This window comes from Pristiophorus japonicus, chromosome 10 (assembly GCF_044704955.1).
Source record: "Pristiophorus japonicus isolate sPriJap1 chromosome 10, sPriJap1.hap1, whole genome shotgun sequence".
NCBI lineage: Eukaryota > Metazoa > Chordata > Chondrichthyes > Pristiophoridae > Pristiophorus > Pristiophorus japonicus.
The window spans coordinates 146,331,665-146,354,509 of NC_091986.1; the positions used below are offsets into that span (position 1 = coordinate 146,331,665).

Below are 22,845 nucleotides of genomic sequence, written 5' to 3' on the forward strand. Positions count from 1 at the left end.
CCCAGACAACACCTGCGACCATGCACCTCATTTTCCTTCCCCCCACTACCCCTTCCCCTTCCCCTTCCCCTCCTGACTTCAAGCCGCCTGGCTGAGGAGCTCCTCAGGCGATGCTTGGATATGGGAGAGGACAGTCCTGAGGTGGGAACGTGCTCCAAGCCAGAAGCAAGAACTTCCTCCTGGCTCTCGTGTCATTGGCAATGGGGGGTGTGTCACCTTGGGGTGCAGTGCCGTGCTCAGGGACCACTGGGAGCCCTCTGCCACCAGTGTTCCTGGCTACCAGCTCCAGGGCCTCCTCCATCCCTTCCACGTTATATATTAGTTGTTGGACAAAAACTCGGTGCCACCTACCTTCTTGGTGGTTAGTAGGCTTTTTGCTGCTGGTGAATCTCCCTCCTGCCTCCCCCAAACAAGCACACACCACAGCCACACATGCTTTCAGTCCCTCTCTGCTCCCTCTCTCTCTGTCTCCTCTTCTGCGCATGTGATGATGACCGCTGACCTCCTGAAATACGGGAAACGAGTGTTACCATGCCGTTGCTATGGTTGGTGACACTTTACGGCAGACAGTCAAAAATTTTTAACGCTATCGCCCATTTCAGATCACTCGCGGTAATGCCCATTTTAAGAAATGGGCGATAATCCGGCGATCTCAAAACCCATATTTACTGCCCACGCTGGAAATAACGGCCATTTTTGGCCAATTTGCACAAAAATGGAAAGTCTAGCCCATAGTTATTAAACTTCATGGCTGGTCACTAGTGGGCCGAAATTGGTGGACTTACTATCCCCTACCACCGAGTTTTCTGGGCGGTCTCCCCTCCGAGCGAGTTTTGTGGAGATCTCCCACCGGCGGGGAGGGAAGACCGCTGTGGACCGCCTGCTGACATCCGCTGGTGTGCAATGTGTGTAAGTGTCCTCCCGCCCGCTGAGCTGCCAGTTTGGTCTGGGAGGTCATCCGCTGCATTAGGGGAAAAGACCACTGCATGGAGGCAGGTGTAATCCCAACGGTCAGTATGAAGATCTGCAAAAAAAGGTTAGTGCACGTCTTTTCTTTATTTTTATTGCAGCGATTCAAGTGGATGGGGTCGCCTGAAGGATTTCTAGTGGGATTTTTTTTTATTTAATCAGTTCCCCCCTCCCTGGACCCATCTCAGTCCTCGGCGGTAATTTGCCGAGGATTGCATTTGCCGCCGAGAATGGGAGCTACCGCTCGCTGCCACCCAGATTCAGGGAGTAAGTCGCATTTTTGCCACCGGGACTTTCCAGGACTTTTTCATGAAAGTTCCATCCAAAGTATCGTCAGGTATCTCAGTGGTCCTTTGGGCGGCACTTGAGCGGAACTTAGCTTCCACCAAGCTCGGGGCCTAGGAGTTGCACAACAACACCTCCAGGTTATTTAACTCGCACTCTGTAGGGAAGTACCAAGCCACAGTTCTGCCTATCCTACTGTTCGATGGTATTGAGCATCTGTGAGAAAGTAGTGAGTATGGACTGGGGAGAGGAGGTTCAATATTTTCTGTCGATAATTTTAATGAAAAAGGACACCTATTTTGTGCTTATGCTGATATTTTCAGTAAAATATTGGCAGGCCGAATTTAATCTCCCTCAGATAATTCTCAAAGCAGCAGATCCATTCGGCCAATTCTGTGTTCTGAACTGATCGTCATTCAAATTCAGCTTCTTCGTGCTGTTTCAAGTTTTTAATCATCTGCCCCACTCTTTACTTTTAATTATCTGTCATATAATTTCTTTGTTTTCAACACTTGGGTCTCTTGATGGTTTCTGATCGCCTCTACTAGTGTTTATCTTGTTTTTTAATCAGCTCCACTGGTGGACCACACCACTAGTGTTTTTGTTTTTTAATCAGAAGCAAGTGAAAGAATGGTTTTCATCTCTTCACTTGCTTCTAATGAGCCACCATTCATCTCTCCCGTGTTCTGCTGCAGTATTCTTGCTTGCGCTTTCCAGCATCCAACAAGTTCCCAATGCTTTTGTCAGACTTCCTCTGCTGTCACTCCTGCTCTTTGACTTTTGCCTGGTTCAGTTTTAGTCCCTATTCGTTAAATGGCTGTACCACAGTAGCCATGACAAAAGAAATTAAGAATTCTATATCCTAAAGATTTAAAAAACTCTCCCTCAGTGGGTGTGACATCGACTAGAAAGGTCGGGGAGACTAGAACTAGGGGGCACAGCCTCAAAATACGGGGGAGCCAATTTAAAACCGAGTTGAGAAGGAATTTCTTCTCCCAGAGGGTTGTGAATCTGTGGAATTCTCTGCCCAAGGAAGCAGTTGAGGCTAGCTCATTGAATATATTCAAATCACAGATAGATAGATTTTTAACCAATTAGGGAATTAAGGATTACGGGGAGCGGGCGGGTAAGTGGAGCTGAGTCCACGGCCAGATCAGCCATGATCTTGTTGGATGGCGGAGCAGGCTCGAGGGGCCGAATGGCCTTCTCCTGCATCTATTTTCTATGTTTCTATATTTCTATGTCCCAGCCTCAATTCCTTTTTTGCACTTCAGTGGAAGCAACAGTGGCGATGTCCCCAGCAGCCTCACACTCGAAACATAGAAATTTACAGCGTAGGAGGCCATTTCGGCCCATCGTGTCTGTGCCAGCCGACAAAGAGCCACATGGCTCTCGGTCAGCAGCCCTGAAAGTTACATATAAACCTATAAACAATGAACAATGGCGGACAGGTAGAGAGCATCCGGCCCAACCAGTCCGCCCCACACAACTGTGATACTCCATGTATCGCAAAATTTTACACTCCACCCCACCCGGAGCCATGAGATCTCATGGGAGAGGCAATAAACAGATAAAAACCCAGGCCAATTGGGGGAAAAAATCTGGGAAAATTGCTCTCCGACCCATCCAAGCGATTAAAACTAGTCCAGGAGATCACTCTGGCCGTATTAGATTCCCTGAAGTACTTACCATCGTATCTGCGCCAGCCAACAAGAGATTATCCCGTCTAATCCCACTTACCAGCTTTAGGTCTAAAACCCTGCAGGTTACGGCACTTCAAGTGCCCATCCAAGTACCTTTTAAATGTGGTGAGGGTTTCTGCCTCTACCACCTTTCCAGACAGTGAGTTCCAGACCCCTACAACCCTCTGTGTGAAGATGCTTCCCCTCAAATCCCCTCGAAACCTTCTACCAACCACCTTAAACTTATGCCCCCTCGTAATTGACCCCTCCACCAAGGTAAATAGGCCCTTGCTATCCACTATATCCAGGCCCCTCAAAATGTTATACACCTCGATGAGGTCTCCTGAGCCTCCTCTGTTGCAAGGAGAACAAACCCAGCCCAGGGAGAGAGGAGGAAAGAACAAAAGGGAAGGTCTGTGTTAGGGTGGAAGGCAGAAGAGATTTAAGAGAGAAAAGGGATGATGGGCAAAAATGAGATGGTAATGGAACAAGTTAAGAAACAAAAGATGAGTCTAGATGGGGTGTGAATGGCAGAATCATTACCAACTCTCATGGGAATCACCCCCAGCACCCCCTCCCCTTCCCACATCACCTTCCCCTGCAAGCGCAGGAGATGCAACACCTGCCCTTTTACCTCCTCTCTTCCCACTATCCAGGGCCCCAAACACTCCTTCCAGGAGAAACAGCGATTTACTTGCACTTCTTTCAATTTAGTATACTGTATTTGCTGCTCATGATGTGGTCTCCTCTACATTGGGGAGATCAAACGCATATTGGGTGACCGCTTTGCAGAACACCTTCATTCAATCCGTAAGCATGACCCCAAGCTTCCGGTCGCCTGTCACTTTAATTCCCCGCTCCACTCCCTCTCCGTCCATGGCCTCTTACACTGTTCCAATGAAACTCAATGCAAGCTCGAGGAACAGCACCTCATCTTTTGTTTAGGCACTTTACAGCCTTCTGGATTCAACATCGAGTTCAACAATTTCAGACCGTAAACCCTGCCCCTATTTTTTTCCCCTTTCTTTTTTTTTATATACCACCCTACCTTTTTTTTTCACTTTCCCATGACAGCTGTTGAGGATTCTGCCATTCACACCCCATCTAGACTCAACTTTTGCTTCTTAACTTGTTCCATTACCATCTCATTTTTGCCCATCGTCCCTTTTATCTCTGCCTTCCACCCTATCACAGACCTTCCCTTTTGTTCTTTCCTCCCCTCCCCCTTTCACTGCCCCTGAACTTCCTTAAGAATCTGTTACATCTCAAACTTTTCCAGTTCTGACGAAGGGTCACAGACCTGGGGGTCAAAATTCAAGGTTTCCAAGAGACGTGTTAATGTTCATTTGCGGTGGCCATTCCTAAAAATTGAATGGCCGCCGCTTTGGGGTCAGCAGGTCGACCTGACCTAAATTCAGGTCGGGGATTTTTCGGCCGGGACTCCATCCCGCCCAAGTAGATGCATCGCCAAATTAAAATGAAATATACACTTACCTATCCATTTCCAGCTCTATCCGTCGATCTCCTGCCATGCGGTGCCCCTGGCAGATTTTTCTGCGGATGCACCCTCTGAAGATTGTGTGGAGCTGGCAGCACAGCTGCCCTTGAAGGGAAGGGCCCACTGCCATGGCCGCAATGGAGGAATTTTTGCCAGCCGACTTGCCGATTGGCCAGCAAAATACTGGCCCTGGGTTCGGCCGGGCTGTCAACGGGCAGCCTGACACCCCCTCTTGGGTGCCAGGCTGCTGGCCTGGCCAAAATCCTCCCTGGTGACCCAGTGGTCAAAGTTAAAAAAATGATCAAATCTCTCCCCTTTAACAGAGGGAAGAGAGCATGGTGATGCACACGCGCTGTGATGTCACCACATTGATTGACAGCGGCGGATGGTCCAAACGACCCATTTTCAGCCAGTCAGCCTGGTTTTGAGTCTAAGGCCCGCCCCCATTCTGATCCATTTCCTGTAGGACTTTGAAAAAAATTCAAAGTCCTCAAAGTCCTGAAAATGGATCTACTCACCGCACCAAGAGTTCCAGCAGTGAGTACCAGTTAAACACTTTGTGGCCCACCTAAATTTCGGCCCTAGACCTGAAATGTTAACTCTGTTTCTTGCCACAGATGCTGCTTGACCTGCTGAGATTTCCAGCATTTTCTGATTTTATTTCAGATTCCAGCATCCACAGTATTTAGCTTTTGTATTATCTCAGTATTTGTTGAGCTTGGTTTAGATAGTAATAATCTGATTAGAAAGAGAAGTAGGTTTAACAGCACATTTATATTACCATACAGTCAGAGGCAAAGATGTCTAAGGATAGAGGCTGTGTACATGCCCCCAAAGCAACTGAACATCATTAAGTGACATGATTACTTTCACTGTTCCTGGAAACAATGCATCTTTGGATGTAAAATGGCTCCCCACTCCCCCCAGTGTTAGCTTCTTGGGGTGCCATTTTCTTCCTATCATAAGCTGAGCTTCCAAACATTTTTGTACAAGCCAGGCATACAGCTTTCACAAAGCTAGGCTGTATGGAGCTTGTCTTGACCAAGGAGAGCCCCTACGGCCAGAATCATAAGGTCGCAAACACAACTTCATGTGCACAATTGTTGTGTTAATGTTGCTGGTACTCAAAGTCCACAGGGGTAAACCTTGCATGCCAGCCATCCTAACACATTCTGGAACCTTGTACACTGTCAACATCTATTAAGGGTTTCATATCATCGTCTTGTACTTGTGAAGGTCACTCCACCCAGAAAAAGATAAGAATTTTTTCACTGATTTGTACTTCAAGAGATAAGCCAAAAAATTATATTAGCTACAGGCATTTCAAAATGAGGCATGAGAGACATGTTAATAAGATGATAGTTTAATCATTCTAATACAGGAGGGACTTGTCCAGTATTTAAACCTTTATTGAAACTGGAACAAAGCAGCTATGCAGTGACTAAGATGTATGATTACTGTCACTAGGTCTGTACTCCTAGGGAAAAAATGACTTCATTCCAAAGCACCAGCTCTTATTTCAGTAATCCCTGTGCAGTGCAGTATTTATTTAGCTAGTCGTGCTTAGGCCAAAGGCTAATGACAGGTTTGCATTCATCTGTCTCTTAGGTGGCTTCAGTTAATCCATTTGTACTTGGAAATACATGTTTGAAAGTGGCAATAAAACTATACTCTGGATAATGTAAACATCAGCAAATCACTAGTATTGCTTTGAAAATTGTATTTTAAAAGTACCTAATCATTCTTGGGTTTGGTAGAGCTCTGAAACCAAGATCATGGTAGTGTTAACTCAGTCCATGTAAACATGTCAGGTACTAAGGTTCATCAGCTTTTCATCAAAGAACACTCGTGTAGTTTTTGCAAGTTATACTAAGGTTCATTGATAATCAGAGAAATATCCCTGTAATCTGCAGTGTAAATAGGGACAGCTCATTGCTGTCTCAATAAGGGGTCGCCCATTTAGAACTGAGATGAAGAGGAATTTCTTCTCTCAGAAGTCGTAAATCTGTGGAATTCTCCGCCCCAGAGAACTGTGGAGGCTGTGTCATTGGATATATTTAAGGTGGAGATAGACAGATTTTTGAACAATAAGGGAGTGAAGGGTCATGGGGAGCAGGCAGGGAAGTGGAGCTGAGTCCAAGATTAGATCAGCCATGCTCTTATTAAATGGTGAAGTAGGCTCGAGGGGCCAAATGGCCTACTCCTGCTCCTATTTCTTATATTCTTATTGTAGAGAGACAGTCCAAGTTTGAGCAATAACTTCAGTTTAGATTTCAAGTATAAGGGGAAAAGGCTGCAATGTGCCTACACTGTTCTGGCTTTGAACAGTGGAATAACATTTAATACTAAACTCTTGTCAGTCTAATACTCTAAATAATGCAGGACATGTTAAATTATTTTTTGTTATTAACTACTTCTCGATGTTTGATGAACTGTCTAATGATGTCTTCCACTTAGTTCAGGAGTGAGGACTGTTTAATTGTTGACTCTACTTGACATGTTGGTTCTTGTTTGATGATACTTTGTTGTGAGGCAGTGCTGAGTGTTAAAGTACTACTCAGGAAGAGCTACAAGTGAAGGATAAGAATAGGTTCACTTTCCCCCTCTGCTCAGTGCCTGATCTGATCTGACCTGTGCTGATCAGGGAAGTTGTAAATGGAAGCTGCAGGGAAGGAAAATCTGAGGGTGAGGTCATAGCAGGGTCATCTCCAATGTCTCCTACTGATTGGCTACTGAGGGTATAGGTGATGATTTGGGATGTCCACTTACACTCTTGGCAGCAAAGATGGCTTGGTGAGATGAACCGAAGGAGATAATGCACAAAGTGGAATAGAAATAATTGTAAGCCCACTTGCTAGTTTTATACAGTTGTGTATTATATGTAAAAATTTTACAAGACAGGGAAACGTACTTACAATATGTGACTTTATTATATGTGGGTGCACTATACTACATTAAAAACACAATGCCCTGGAACTACCACATGGACTGCAACAGTTGAAGAAGGCGGCTCACGAGCAATTAGGGGATGAGCCAGCGACACCCACATCCCATAAACGAATAAATTTAAAAATTCCTTAAGGGTGTGATTCTAGCAGTTATGTCAATTCTGCTGCTCATCCTACCAAAGTCTGTGGGGTCAAGGGGACGTACTAGGATGAGCAGGTCTTTCAACCAAAGAAGCTGGAAGCACCGACCATAGCATGCTGGAATGGTGGGAGGGTGCCAGATTCGGGTCCCGGAAAGGTACATTATACTGACTCCAGTAGCCCCCTGTATGAGGGAGCTATATTAAAAATTTAAGAAAAATTGTGCCCCTGGTTGGCCCCATGTGAAACCAGGTTCACCTACACCAACACTTGGCCCGACCCAGGGAGTCGCCCCCCTCCACTTACGTTAGTGGCTTGTAGGAGTGGTTGAGGCCCTGGCCAAAAGGTCATTATGGAAACTCAGACATAAGACCAGATCCTGGTGTATATGAGTTCCGGACAGGTTTGTGGTCATTACAATGCATTCCTGGTGAATTTAAGAGTGGGAAGTTTTATTTAGAAGAGCTGAGGAATGTTGGCTCCAGTATTTTTTTGGAAAATGGTCATTACTCCGATCTCTCCCCACTCCTTCAAGTTTATGGGCCCAAATTCCGCCAACCCCTTTTTCTGGCGCACTCTCCCGAGATGCGCCGACTTTGAGCGCTCAAAACGGCGCCAAAAAACTTACTAAGGATTCTGGCCACTGTGCTGTGTGTTCGGGGTCTTGACGCGGCATTTCTCGTGGAGTGGGGAGCGGAACTACAGTCCCGTGCCGAAAACAGTGCCGGCAGCTGTCTGCATTCATGGTGGAGTCTGCGCGCATGCGCAGTAGCTCCCCCCCCCTCAACCCCCGCAGCGCATCCTGCAGGTTGTGAGTGGGACCCGATGTTCGCTGCCCCTATCCCTGGCTGAGTGGCCTGCCACACAGGCTGGCCACTGTCTTCCCGCGCTGAGGGTTACAAGAAACAAGTTGGTACGGGGAGACTTTGGGGGGGAAGGGGACGAGGAGGGGAAGGGGGAAAGTGGAGAGGGTGAAAAAGGGGGGAGTGGGGAAAAGGAGGGGAAGAGCTTTGATCGTGGGAAGGGGAAGGAGGAGAATTTCTTTAAATGATTTAGAAAAAGAACAAGCTGCTCGAATTAGAAAAGTTGTCCCTAATTGATTCATAAATGGTTTTATGAAACCCTTTGTCTTCTGATATAAATGATATTAAAAAGTGCATATTTTATGAAGCTTTATATAGTGGAATGTGTAAATTATGCAAAAGTTACAGTACAAGATCTGTATTAGTTGTTGTGAAGGTGTTTAGTGCTTTGCAAGGTCCTCTGTGCTTCCCTTGCCCCCACCCGCCTATCTCTGGCTACCTGCGCTGATTTCTTAACTCTCCGCAAGGATTTTCTGTGCGGCCACAAGTGGCCACATACGCTAGGCTAAGTTAGTTTGGAGCAACTATTAGCTGTCCAAACTGGCTTAAATGGCCAAAATGGTTGGTAACACCCCCTTTCGAAAAAAACACTAAACTAAAAAAAAATCCTAATTAACTCACTTATACTGGCACAAATTAAATGGCCAGAATGGGGATGTTTAAGATACTCCAGAAAAATCAAGTTGCTCCAAAAAAAACGAAGCAACTCCTGGACAAATTTGGGCCTATGGGCCCAAGTTTCTCCAGGAGTTGCTCCTTTTTTTTGGAGCAACTTGATTTTTCTGGACTACCTTTTTAGTTGCAATTTAATTTGCGCCAGTGTAAGTGAGTTAGTTAGTTTTTTTTTAAGTTCAGTTTTTTTTCCAAAAGGGGGCGTTCCCAGCCACTTACCACTGTTTTAGGCATTTGGCTAGCAAATAGTTGCTCCAAACTAACTTAGGCCAGTGTATGTTGCCACTTCTGTCCGCACAGAAAAGCCTTACCTAGAGTTACGGAATCGGCGCAAGTAACTACATTTGAAGTGCCACCAAGCACCAAACAAACCACAAAAAGTAATAAGCAATTAATTAACAAATAAAATAGAAGGAACCCTGCACCTAAAGCACAAAGACTAAGTAATAAGCAATCAATAAATAACAAATAAAAAAAATAGAAGGAACCATGCACCTAAAGCACCAAAATCAATCAGTAAATAACAAATAAAAAAGTCCTACCTTAGGAAACGCAGCAGGCCGCCGATGAGGGAGCCCATTCGGCCAGGGCTAGGGACAGCGTGCTTCGGACCCCTCCCACACAGCCTGCAGCACGCGTTTGCAGAAACGGCCTGCCAGGAGCTACTGCATATGCGCGCAGACTATAGTGCGCATGTGCAGAGGTCCCAGCACTGTTTTCAATGCTGGGACCTGGCTCCGCCTCCAATCCATTGGGCCACGCTGCGCCACGACTGAGGAGAGGCTGGGGAGTGGCCAGAATATGGACGTCTTTTTTTGGCGCGCTTGGAGGCGGACAAAAGTGGCGCAGCTCGAGTGAGGGTACCAGAAAAACAGGTTAGGGAAACTCTAGCCCATAGTTTCTACAATATATCTGTAATATCAGGATATAAAGTACCATATGTGCACAATGCCAGCTGATGGAATCTGATACATTAAAGTGTGTTAAAGTTCAACAATAGAAAGAGGTGTGGAGAGACTGAAATGATTAGACGTTATGTGTTGCGTAACTTTGGAAAAGGCTACTGGTTGGAAGAGAGAACCAGACGAGAGCATGTATTGTGTAAAACACATCTCACTATGAAGGAATCCAGCATCCAAATTAAAGATTGGCAGGCTTTAAGGCCTAGTGTATCATTAATACATCAATGTGACAACAAGAGCCAGCTGGTAATCAGAAAGTGTTATAAATTGTCTTAATCACTTATTGTTCATTTTTGGATTAAAAGAAACAATAGCGTATATATTTTCTTTGAATTTATAAAAAGTGTCTTTTAAAAACCCTTACCAGGGCTCAGTTGGTAAGTACATTGTTGGGTATGGAACAGCAACATACACACCAGGAAGATCCTACGTTTCACCTCCAGTCTGTGCTCAGTTAGCTAATCTCAGCTGGAGCACTACAATTTACCTCAGAGCCCCAGACTAAAAATCAACCAAGGCTCCCACTTTTGATTGCTACCCAGTTATTTCTGCTAGAACATGCACAGGTGTGGGTGTCAGATGAGGACAGAATTATGCTTGGCTTTGATAACGCCTCCCTGTTGAAAATCCCTGCCACAGCTCACTGTCTAGGCTATTACATGAACAATGGTTACTTGGCAGGGGGCTGACATGTGTGGGAAAAGTACCGCAGCATGTGTCAGTGCTCTCCGGAGCACAGGGCAGAGATTTGAAGGGGCAAAGGGGTTAAAAATAAATCACTGTATTTTGGATCATGCTGAGCAGGAACACACCACCACTCCATCAGGGATCAGATTGATACAACGGCAAAAGAGTCAAAATTGCACTGTGTAGAATTAGTAATGAACATTTTAACACATTCATATGAAATCCACTTAAACTCAAACATATTTTTTAATTTCCTTTGGAAGTAAAATATGTGCATGCCTGCGTTATTTGTATGTGTGTAAAAGTAGGGTTCATAAACCAAGTAGTCCTCAAAGTCCTGCTGGATCAGTGATAAATAAATTCTTACTAAAAGACTGGCTTTCGGCATCTCCAGTTCCCAATGCACTTTGATGTTGCTGCAATGTGCTGTTTCTGAGAATCAATGCAGTCTACTGTGCAATAATATGTCATGGGTTTGACTTGTCTGAGGCTGACACAGAACCATCTATAATATCCTTGATGCTATCACTTCTGAAAATTAGATTGTTTTTCTCCAGTACTGTACTTATGCAAATGTGGCATAAACATGTATTAGGAAATAATTGCATGAAGATGTGTCAAAATGTTTAATAAATACATAAATCTACTCTTCAGATACAGTCTCCCAGTTATTGTCACCTGCTGAGGTAATTTGATTGACGTTTGTAGTTTGTGACCTACCGTGACTGACCCTGTATCACTCAGTATTGTTTTTACTCCAATCTAAAACACATCTTTATCTCATTGTATTTAATAAAAAAACACAGCTTCTCTCAGTCACACTTCAAGACGAATTCAACTTTGGCGGATCATGAAAGAGTTCTGGTTTTACATGTTTTTATCATTTCATGTCAGTGTCTAGAACCATGAAAACTTTGCTGTGCTTCATTTTAATAACAGTGACAAAGCTTCATACAAAGAGATGGGTAAAACCTTCCATGAATCAAAGCTCTTTCAGTCACAATCATACAGAAATTGGCTAGTTGAAAGAAAATAAATATTGAAACTTGCTAGTTCCCGCTCAAGCTCATAGCTGGTGAATTATGTATTCTACTTTGGCAGATGGGGAAATTAGCAGGGCCAGCACATTCGCCTCCCCACCCCCACCCCCGCCCCTCCCATCCTATACTCATTTTCTGATAAATAACAAAGAGCGCTTTGCCTGTGAAGATGTTCAAGCCTCAGATTGTCCCATCCAAAGTTCTTCCTTGTGGCATTGGTGGAGCTGAAATGAAAATATGGCATTTTTGTTTTAACAATTTAATAAAGAGATGTACACCAAATCAAAACATTTTCCTTATTTAGATCATCTCCTAGATCTCATTGAGCAGCACCACTTCATTCATTAAAGCATGATAGATCTGAGTTACATAGTTAGCCACCACTAAACTCTATAATTAACCATCAACCAAAAGCTGCATTTTCCTTAAATGAAATGTGTTTTATGACCTATTGCAGGTTATTCCATACTGCAGTCGATTATGGAAAAAGCAGGCCAGAATGGCTGGCAAGTCAGCGCTATCTGTATTGAGAATTTCAATGATGCTAGCTACCGACGTCTTTTAGAAGACCTGGAACGAAAACAGGAGAAGAGATTTGTGGTAGATTGTGAAGTAGAGAGGCTGCACAACATTATGGAACAGGTAATGCTATTGAATATTAGTAATGCATTCATCATCTAAATTATTGAATGCTGTAGAAATGCTTATTGCAGAAAAATTGTAGAGTTGAAAAATTGTAGAGTTGGAAAACCGATCACACCTTCTGTACAACAAGCTCTTGTTGGTAATACATACCTTTGAGATTTCAGTAGGACTTCAACATCAAAAGCAAAGCTAAAATAAGATTAGAATTGATCAATTAACTCTGAGAATACTGTGAAGTTCTACAGAAGAAAGGATGTTCATATTTTGAAAAATGAAAAGGTCACTACATAGCTGCAGAAGCAGAAGGAATCGAGTTGTGACGTTATCTTTCTATCTCCTGTAAGTCCATCTGTGAATATCAATTGCCATCTCATTAAATTTAAAGTGCCTGTCATATTTTAAACAATGTTTAAGCAGTTTCTTCTCATCGGGCAATGTATGCATTGTTTTGAAAGCACTCTGCTTCTTGTTAATGCACAAGTATTGAATTTTAACCAAATTTGACAAGTTGCTATCATGCATCAATATGTGGGATCCTTTAACAGTTGGTACAGTAGTAGTGAGGTTGGGGACAACATCAAACAAGAAATTAGGGATGCATGCAATAAAGGTACAGAGGTCGTCATGGGCGACTTTAATCTACATATAGATTGGGCTAACCAAACTGGTAGCAATACGGTGGAGGAGGATTTCCTGGAGTGTATTAGGGATGGTTTTCTAGACCAATATGTCGAGGAACCAACTAGAGGGCTGGCCATTCTAGACTGGGTGATGTGTAATGAGAAAGGACTAATTAGCAATCTTGTTGTGTGAGGCCCCTTGGGGAAGAGTGACGATAATATGGTAGGATTCTTTATTAAGATGGAGAGACTAGGGTCCTGAACTTAAGGAAAGGTAACTTCGATGGTATGAGACGTGAATTGGCTAGAATAGACTGGCAAATGATACTTAAAGGGTTAATGGTGGATAGACAGTGGCAAACATTTAAAGATCACATGGATGAACTTCAATAATTGTACATCCGTGTCTGGAATAAAAATAAAATGGGGAAGGTGGCTCAACTGTGGCTGACAAGGGAAATTAAGGATAGTGTTAAATCCAAGGAAGAGGCTTATGAACTGGCCAGAAAAAGCAGCAAACCTGAGACCTGGGAGAAATTTAGAATTCAGCAGAGGAGGACAAAGGATTTAATTAGGAGGCGTAAAATAGAGTATGATAGGAAGCTTGTCAGGAACATAAAAACTGACTGCAAAAGCTTCTATAGATATGTGAAGAGAAAAAGATTAGTGAAGACAAACGTAGGTCCCTTGCAGTCAGATTCAGGTGAATTTATAACGGGGAACAAAGAAATGGCAGACCAGTTGAACAAATACTTTGGTTCTGTCTTCACGAAGGAAGACACAAATAACCATCCGGAAGTACTAGGGGACCGAGGCTCTAGTGAGAAGGAGGAACTGAAGGAAATCCTTATTAAGCGGAAAATTGTGTTAGGGAAATTGATGGGATTGAAGGCCGATAAATCCCCAGGGCCTGATAGCCTGCATCCCAGAGTACTTAAGGAAGTGGCCCTAGAAATAGTGGATGCATTGGTGATTATTTTCCAACATTCTATAGACTCTGGATCAGTTCCTATGGACTGGAGGGTAGCTAATGTAGCACCACTTTTTAAAAAAGGAGGGAGAGAGAAAACAGGTAATTATAGATCGGTTAGCCTGACATCAGTAGTGGGGAAAATGTTGAAATCAATTATTAAAGCTGAAATAACAGCACATTTGGAAAGCAGTGACAGGATCTGTCCAAGTCAGCATGGATTTATGAAAGGGAAATCATGCTTGACAAATCTTCTAGAATTTTTTGAGGATGTAACTAGTAGAGTGGACAAGGAAGAAGCAGTGGATGTGGTGTATTTGGACTTTCAAAAGGCTTTTGACAAGGTTCCACACAAGAGATTGGTGTGCAAAATTAAAGCACATGGTATTGGGGGTAATGTACTGATGTAGATAGAGAACTGCTTGGCAGACAGAAAGCAGAGTCGGGATAAACAGGTCCTTTTCAGAATGGCAGGCAGTGACTAGTGGAGTGCCGCAGGGCTCAGTGCTGGGACCCCAACTATTTACAGTATACATTAATGATTTGGATGAAGGAATTTGAGTGTAATATCTCCAAGTTTGCAGATGACACTAAACTGGGTGGCGGTGTGAGCTGTGAGGAGGACGCCAAGAGGTTGCAGGGTGACTTGGACAGGTTAGGTGAATGGGCAAATGCATGGCAGATGCAGTATAATGTGGATAAATGTGAGGTTATCCACTTTGGGGGCAAAAACACGAAGACAGAATATTATCTGAATGGCGGCAGATTAGGAAAAGGGGAGGTGCAACGAGACCTGGGTGTCATGGTACATCAGTCATTGAAAGTTGACATGCAGGTACAGCAGGCAGTGAAGAAGGCAAATGGTATGTTGGCCTTCATAGCTAGAGGATTTGAGTATAGGAGCAGGGAGGCCTAACTGCAGTGGTACATGGCCTTGGTGAGGCCTCACCTGGAATATTGTGTTCAATTTTGATCTCCTAATCTGAGGAAGGACGTTCTTGCTATTGAGGGAGTGCAGCGAAGGTTCACCAGACTGATTCCCGGGATGGCTGGACTGACATATGAGGAGAGATTGGATCGACTGAGCCTTTATTCACTGGCGATTAGAAGGATGAGAGGGGATCTCAGAGAAACATATAATATTCTGACGAGACTGGACAGGTTAGATTCAGGAAGAATGTTCCCGATGTTGGGGAAGTCCAGAACCAGGGGACACAGTCTAAGGATAAGGGGTGAGCCATTTAGGACTGAGATGAGGAGAAACTACTTCATTCAGAGAGTTGTTAACCTGTGGAATTCCCTACCGCAGAGAGTTGTTGATGCCAGTTTATTGGAGATATTCAAGAGGGAGTTAGATATGGCCCTCATGGCTAAAGGGATCAAGGGGTATGGCGAGAAAGCAGGAAAGGGGCACTGAGGTGGGTGATCAGCCATGACCTTATTGAATGCTGATGCAGGCTCCAAGGGTATATTCCTGCACCTATTTTCTGTGTTTCTGGTACAAATAAAAACAATGGTATTGCTGATAGTCTGACTACCACAGTGAGTACATTTTATTTGCAGATATATTAGACTGGGACCTGACAATGTCAAAACATTCAGGCCTTTGGGTGTTTTACACACATCAATCTTATACAGGTTGAACCTCCTTTATCCGTAACCCTTGGGACCTGGCCTGTTCTGGATAGGGATTTTTTCAGATGACGGGTGGTCACATTAAATTGGATAGTATAGGTACTGAGCAAGGGGATATCGGGCTGGCTGGCTTGGGGCTGGGAGTGCGGCAGGGAGATCGGGGGTGGGGGGGTGGGGGTTCGGCGGATCATGGCGTCAGGCCAGGGATTGCAGGAGTCGGCAGCGAGGAAGGACTTCAATTTGTTTAATTTGTTCATGTCGAAGTTCTGCGCATGCACCACCTGGTGGTCGGAAATGGTTCTGGATGAGAGCTGGTTCCGGATAAGGGAGTTCAACCTGTACTGCAATGCTGCATTTGGGTGAGATGACGACAAGAGCTCTCTGTGACTATTTAAATAAAAGAGTTACCCTTAGCAGTGGAATTTCCCAACTGATTTCCATGGGCCTTAAGCCAATGACAGACCTCAGATCTTTGGCTTGCTGAATGTTTTAGCTATGGGGGTCATTTTGACTTAGAGCAATAGTGTAAAGCAGGTGATATTGATTCAACCTCCTGTTATACATCTCTCCCTATTTTCATTTCCATTGAAGTCAAGTTTAGGGAGGGAATTCCAGGGTGTGGGTCTAGGATGCTAAAGGCATGGCTACCAATGGTGTGGGGCAGGGCGGGGGGGGCTGTGGGGAGAGGACTGGAGGAGGTTCCAGAGGTCGAGAGGTATTCAGACAGAAGGTTTTGAATGTTACATTTGAGGTGCTTGCGGGGGGGGGGGGGTGCGGCGGGGGGTGCGGTGGGAGAGAATCAGGATCCAGTGTTGGTCAGGGATAGTGGGTTAGGAGGACTTGGTGTGAAATAGGATCTGGGCAGCAGAATTTTGCATGAGCTGAAATTTGCAGAGTGGAGGGAATAGTCGAATCTGGAGGTGAAAATATATGGATGTGAGTTTCAACAGCAGCTGGGGTTGATGTGAGGACAGAGGCAAGCAAGCAATGTTAGTGGAAGTAGGCAGTCTTTGTGATGGAGAGGCTATGGGTTGCAAGCTCATCTTGGGTTTGAATCGAACATTGAGACTAAGCAAAATCATGTGTCAGCCCAACACAATGACCAGGGAGGAGGATAGAGTCAATGGCAAGGGTGCAGAATTTGTGCTATGGGACTGAAGACAATGTATTTTTGTCTTCCCAATATTTAGTTCCATGAAATTGAACCTCATGCAAGACTGGATGTTAGATAAACAGTCTGACAACACAGGCAATGGGGGCGGGTGGAATGAAAGAGGTGGTGGAGAGGTAGAGTTGAGTGTTGTTAGCATGCATGTGGAACTGACTCTATGTTTGTGGATGATGTCCGAAAGGCACAATGTGTAAATGAGGAATAGAAAGGAACTAAGGATAGATCCTATGGGGGAATCTGGAGCTAACAGTGCAGAGGGTGTGGATAGGTAACAGTGGAACCAAGCGAGGGCGTTCCCATCAAGCTGGGCAATGGAAACATAGAAACATAGAAAATAGATGCAGGAGTAGGCCATTCGGCTCTTCGAGCTTGCACCACCATTCAATAAGATCATGGCTGATCATTCACCTCAGTACCCCTTTCCTACTTTCTCGCCATACCCCTTGATCCCTAGAGCCGTAAGGCCCATATCTAACTCCCTCTTCAATATATCCAATCAACAACTCTCTGTGGTAGAGAATTCCACAGGTTACCAACTCTCTGAGTGAAGAAGTTTCTCCTCATCTCGATCCTAAATGGCCTACCCCTTATCCTTAGACTGTGACCCCTGGTTCTGGACTTCCCCAACATCGGGAACATTCTTCCTGCAACTAACCTGTCCAGTCCCGTTAGAATTTTATATGTTTCTATGAGATCCCCTCTCATCCTTCTAAACTCCAGTGAATACAGGCCCAGTCGATCCAGTCTCTCTTCATATGTCAGTCCTGCCATCCCGGGAATCAGTCTGGTGAATCTTCGCTGCACTCCCTTCAATAGCAAGAACGTCCTTCCTCTGATTAGGAGACCAAAACTGAACACAATATTCCAGGTGAGGCCTCACCAAGGCCATGTACAACTGCAGTAAGACCTCCCTGCTCCTATATTCAAATCCCCTAGCTATGAAGGCCAACATACAATTTGCATTCTTCACTGCCTGCTGTACCTGCATGCCAACTTTCAATGACTGATGTACCATGACACCCAGGTCTCGTTGCACCTCCCCTTTTCCTAATCTGCCACCATTCAGATATTATTCTGCCTTCATGTTTTTGCCACCAAAGTGGATAACCTCACATTTATCCATATTATACTACATCTGCCATGCATTTGCCCACTTACCTAACCTGTCCAAGTCACCCTGCAGCCTCTTAGCATCCTCCTCACAGCTCACACCGCCACCCAGCTTAGTGTCATCTGCAAACTTGGAGATATTACACTCAGTTCCTTCATCTAAATCATTGATGTATATTGTAAATAGCTGGGGTCCCAGCACTGAGCCCTGCGGCACCCCAGTAGTCACTGCCTGCCATTCTGAAAAGGACCCGTTTATCCCGACTCTCTGTTTCCTGTCTGCCAACCAGTTCTCTATCCACGTCAATACATTACCCCCAATACCATGTGCTTTAATTTTGAACACCAATCTCTTGTATGGGACCTTGTCAAAAGCCTTTTGAAAGTCCAAATACACCACATCCACTGGCTCTCCCTTGTCCACTCTACTAGTTACATCCTCAAAAAATTCTAGAAGATTTGTCAAGCATGATTTCCTTTTCATACATCCATGCTAACTTGGACTGATCCTGTCACTGCTTTCCAAATGTGCTGTTATTTCATCTTTAGTTATTGATTCCAACATTTTCCCCACTACTGATGTCAGCTAACCGATCTATAATTACCCATTTTCTCTCTTCCTCCTTTTTTAAAAAGTGGTGTTATGTTAGCTACCCTCCAGTCCATAGGAACTGATCCCGAGTCGATAGATTGTTGGAAAACGATCACCAATGCATCCACTATTTCAAGAGCCACTTCCTTAAGTACTCTGGGATGCAGACTATCAGGCCCTGGGGATTTATCGGCCTTCAATCCCATTAATTTCCCTAACACAATTTCCTGACTAATAAGGATTTCCTTCAGTTCCTCCTTTTCACTAGACCCTTGAACCCCTAGTATTTCCAGGTGGTTATTTGAGTCTTCCTTCGTGAAGACAGAACCAAAGTACTTGTTCAATTGGTCTGCCATTTCTTTATTCCCCATTATAAATTCACCTGATTCTGACTGCAAGGGACCTATGTTTGTCTACACTAATCTTTTTCTCTTCACGTATCTATAAAAGCTTTTGCAGACAGTTTTTATGTTCCTTGCAAGCTTCCTCTCATACTCAATTTCCTCCCTCCTAATTAAACCCTTTGTCCTCCTCTGCTGAATTCTAAATTTCTCCCAGTCCTCGGGTTTGCTGCTTTTTCTGGCCAGTTTATAAGCCTCTTCCTTGGATTTAACACTATCCTTAATTTCCCTTGTTAGCCATGGTTGAGCCACCTTCCCTGTTTTATTTTTACTCCAGACAGGGATGTACAATTGTTGAAGTTCATCCATGTGATCTTTAAATATCTGCCATTGCCTATCCACTATCAACCCTTTAAGTATCATTTGCCAGTCTATTCTAGCCAATTCACGTCTCATACCATCGAAGTTACCTTTCCTTAAGTTCAGGACCCTCGTCTCTGAATGAAGTGTGTCATTCTCCATCTTAATTAAGAATTCTACCATATTATGGTCACTCTTCCCCAAGGGGCCTCGCACAACAAGATTGCTAATTAGTCCTTTCTCATTACACATCACCCAGTCTAGGATGGCCAGCCCTCTAGTTGGTTCCTCGACATATTGGTCGAGAAAACCATCCCCAATACACTCCAGGAAATCCTCCTCCACTTAATTGCTACCAGTTTGGTTAGCCCAATCTATATGTAGATTAAAGTCGCCCATGAGAACTGCTGTACCTTTATTGCACACATCCCTAATTTCTTGTTTGATGCAGTAGTAGAGATGTTAGTGAGGGATGGCGTGTTCAATCATATCAAAGCCTGTAGAGAGGTCAAACAGGATGAGGGGAGATAATACTCCAGAAAATATTCTTCACCCTCACTCCTAACAATACAACAATTGTTTCCCTTGAAAAGTTCAATCGTTTCACTCCATACCTATCTATATAATATCCCATTGATCCCCATTCAGATATTTTAGATCCCCTTTGTTTTGAGGTAGTTTATTAACATAGCTTTTGTTAGGAATCCAATCCATATAAATCACCACTCTGGGAGAAATAAAGTTCTTTAAATTGCTAGTCTCACTTACAAACTGCATATAGCTGTGTGAGCATGTGCAAACATGTGACCCTAAACACTGCAAGACACCACCATGATTACATTGGTTTCTTTCATTGCAAAAGCATGTTATCTTATAAACTCAATTAATTTGTACAAATTTGCAGACCTCTACTTTAATTTACTCTACATTTGATTTAAAACAAATAATCATACATTATCTGTTACTCCACCCGTCTTAGTGTTTAAATTGCTACTGGTTGCTGCACTTATGGCTGTGTTATGCAACAACAAATTGTATCTGTTACAATAATAAGATTAAACGCATCAGTGCTGATGATTAGAAATGAATACCTACTATATTAGGTAATGATAGCTATCAGCTCCCACTGTTTGAGGTGATGATCATTATTTGAATTAGGTTTAAACATTTGAGTCAGTTAGCCTTTGATGTAGGAGGTCAAAGATATATGTTGTACCGATATTATGTCGCTGCCACTGGAAGCACTAACTCTGATAGCAGCATTTCTGTTAGTACTCTGAAATCCATGTGCAACATAAACAGGGTGAATTCAGAACATTTGTGGTCATCATGCATTCTCAAGAGGCTTCCTCTGAAGTGGTTCTGCAATATAAACATGACACTATAGGAAGTGGAGCCTCGTTCTACAGGAGCATGTATTGAAGAACTGAGTGAATCGTGTCTGTTGACCTCCATTCCTGAGTTTGTGGTTATGCTCCTATTCTCTATGTTCCATCGAGAATGGAACTTCATTGAATTTACCCTCATGTCTTCACAAAGTCAAGGCCAAAGCACCACTTGACCACCATGGATTGGGCACTCCACATTCGACTCTAAGGTATTCGATGCCTTTTCCTTCCCCCTTCCCCACCATCATTAAGTTATCCATTTGGGATCAACACCAAAGAATATAAGATGGATAACAAATAGGAATTCTACTGCCTTGTCATGATCATGGAAAATTGTGAAAGGACACCAAGGAGAAGACTTTTTTGACAATTCGGAAGGACAGATAGAAAGGAAAAGGAGATGGGGTAGGAAGGGACAAAAAGTATAAACATAACGGTGAATCAAAAAGTGGGGTCAAAGCAGGGAAAAATGGTAAAAAAAACAAATTTAAAAGCTCTTTATCTGAATGCACATAGCATGCATAACAAAATAGATGAATGACGCCACAAACAGATACAAATGGGTATGATCTGATAGCCATTGCAGAAACATGGTTGCAAGGCGACCAAGGCGGGGAACTAAATATTCAGGGATATTTGACAATTGGTGGGGGGGCGGGGGAAGGATTCAGGTGAGCGAAAATTTTAAAAGTCAAAGAATAAGGAGAAGGCAATAGAGCAGGGTAGCACTGGGGGAAATGACAAACAGAGTGTGCCAGGAAGGGACAAAATGTATAAACATAAAGGTGAATCAGAAAGTGGGGTCAAAGCAGGGAAAAATGGTTAAAAAACAAATGTAAAAGCTCTTTGTCTGAATGCACTTAGCATGCGTAACAGAATAGATGAGTTGATGGCACAAATAGATACAAATGGGTATGATCTGATAGCCATTACAGAGACATGGTTGCAAGGTGACGACTGGGAACTAAATATTCAGGGGAACTTGACAGACAGAATAGAAAAGGAGGTGGGATAGCACTGTTAATAAAGGATGAGATCAGTGCGTTAGTGAGAAACGATCAAGATGTTGAATCAGTTTGGGTGGAGATAAGGAATAATAAGGGGAAAAGTCGCTGGTGAGCGTAGTCTATAGGCCCCCTAACAGTAGCTACACTGTTGGACAGAGTATAAATCAAGAAATAATGGAGTAAAAAAGGAACGGCAATAATCATGGCTGATTTTAACCTTCATATTCATTAGACAAAGCAAATTGGCCCAGGGTAGCATTGAGGAAGAGTTCATAGAGTGTATCCGGGATAGTTTCCTTAAACAGTACGTTGCGGAACCAACCAGGGAGCAGGCTATCTTAGATCTGGTACTGTGTAATGAGACAGGATTAATAAATGATCTCCCAGTAAAGGATCCTCTAGGAATGAGTGACCATAAAATGGTTGAATTTCAAATTCAGTTGGAGGGTGAGAAAGTTGGATCTCAAACCAGAATTAATAATAGAGAACAGGGAAATGGCAGAGACGTTGAACAAATATTTTGTATCGGTCTTCACGGTAGAAGACACTAAAAACATCCCAGTACTGGATAATCAAGGGGCGATAGGGAGGGAGGAACTTAATACCATCACTATCACTAAAGAAATAGTACTCGGTAAAATAATGGGACTAAAGGCAGACAAGTCTCCTGGACCTGATGGCTTACATCCTAGGGTCTTAAGAGAAGTGGCTGCGGAGATAGTGGATGCATTGGCTGTGATCGACCAAAATTCCCTGGATTCTGGGGCGATCCCAGCAGATTGGAAAACCGCAAATGTAAAGCCCCTATATAAAAAGGGAGGCAGGAAACGATAGACCAGTTAGCCTAATATCTGTCGTTGAGAAAATGCTGGAGTCCATTATTAAGGAAGCAGTAGCGGGACATTTGGAAAAGCTAGATTCAATCAAGCACAGTCAAAATGGTTTTCTGAAAGGGAAATCATGTTTGACAAAGTTGCTGGAATTCTTTGAGGATGTAACGAGCAGTGTGGATAAGGGGGGACCGGTGTATTTGGATTTCCAGAAGGCATTCGATAAAGTGCCACATAAAAGGTTACTGCACAAGATAAAAGTTCACGGGGTTGGGGGTAATATATTAGCATGTATAGAGATTGACTAACTAACAGAAAACAGAGAGTCGGGATAAATAGCTCATTTTCCACTTGGCAAACAGTAACTAGTGGGGTGCTGCAAGGATCGGTGCTGGGGCCTCAACTATTTACAATCTATATTAATGACTT

The 22,845-nt window shown here is 43.7% G+C and overlaps 1 protein-coding gene across 5 annotated transcripts in view; it reads left to right on the forward strand.

The window, feature by feature from the left end:
- Nucleotides 1-22,845, forward strand: part of LOC139274818 (glutamate receptor 4) — a 255,245-nt gene that overhangs the window by 45,022 nt on the left and 187,378 nt on the right. For all 5 annotated transcript variants that reach the window (XM_070891511.1, XM_070891512.1, XM_070891513.1 and 2 more), the window contains exon 4: nucleotides 12,205-12,389. In XM_070891511.1, coding sequence (XP_070747612.1) covers nucleotides 12,205-12,389 — 185 coding nt within the window. The remainder of the gene's footprint in view (nucleotides 1-12,204; nucleotides 12,390-22,845) is intronic.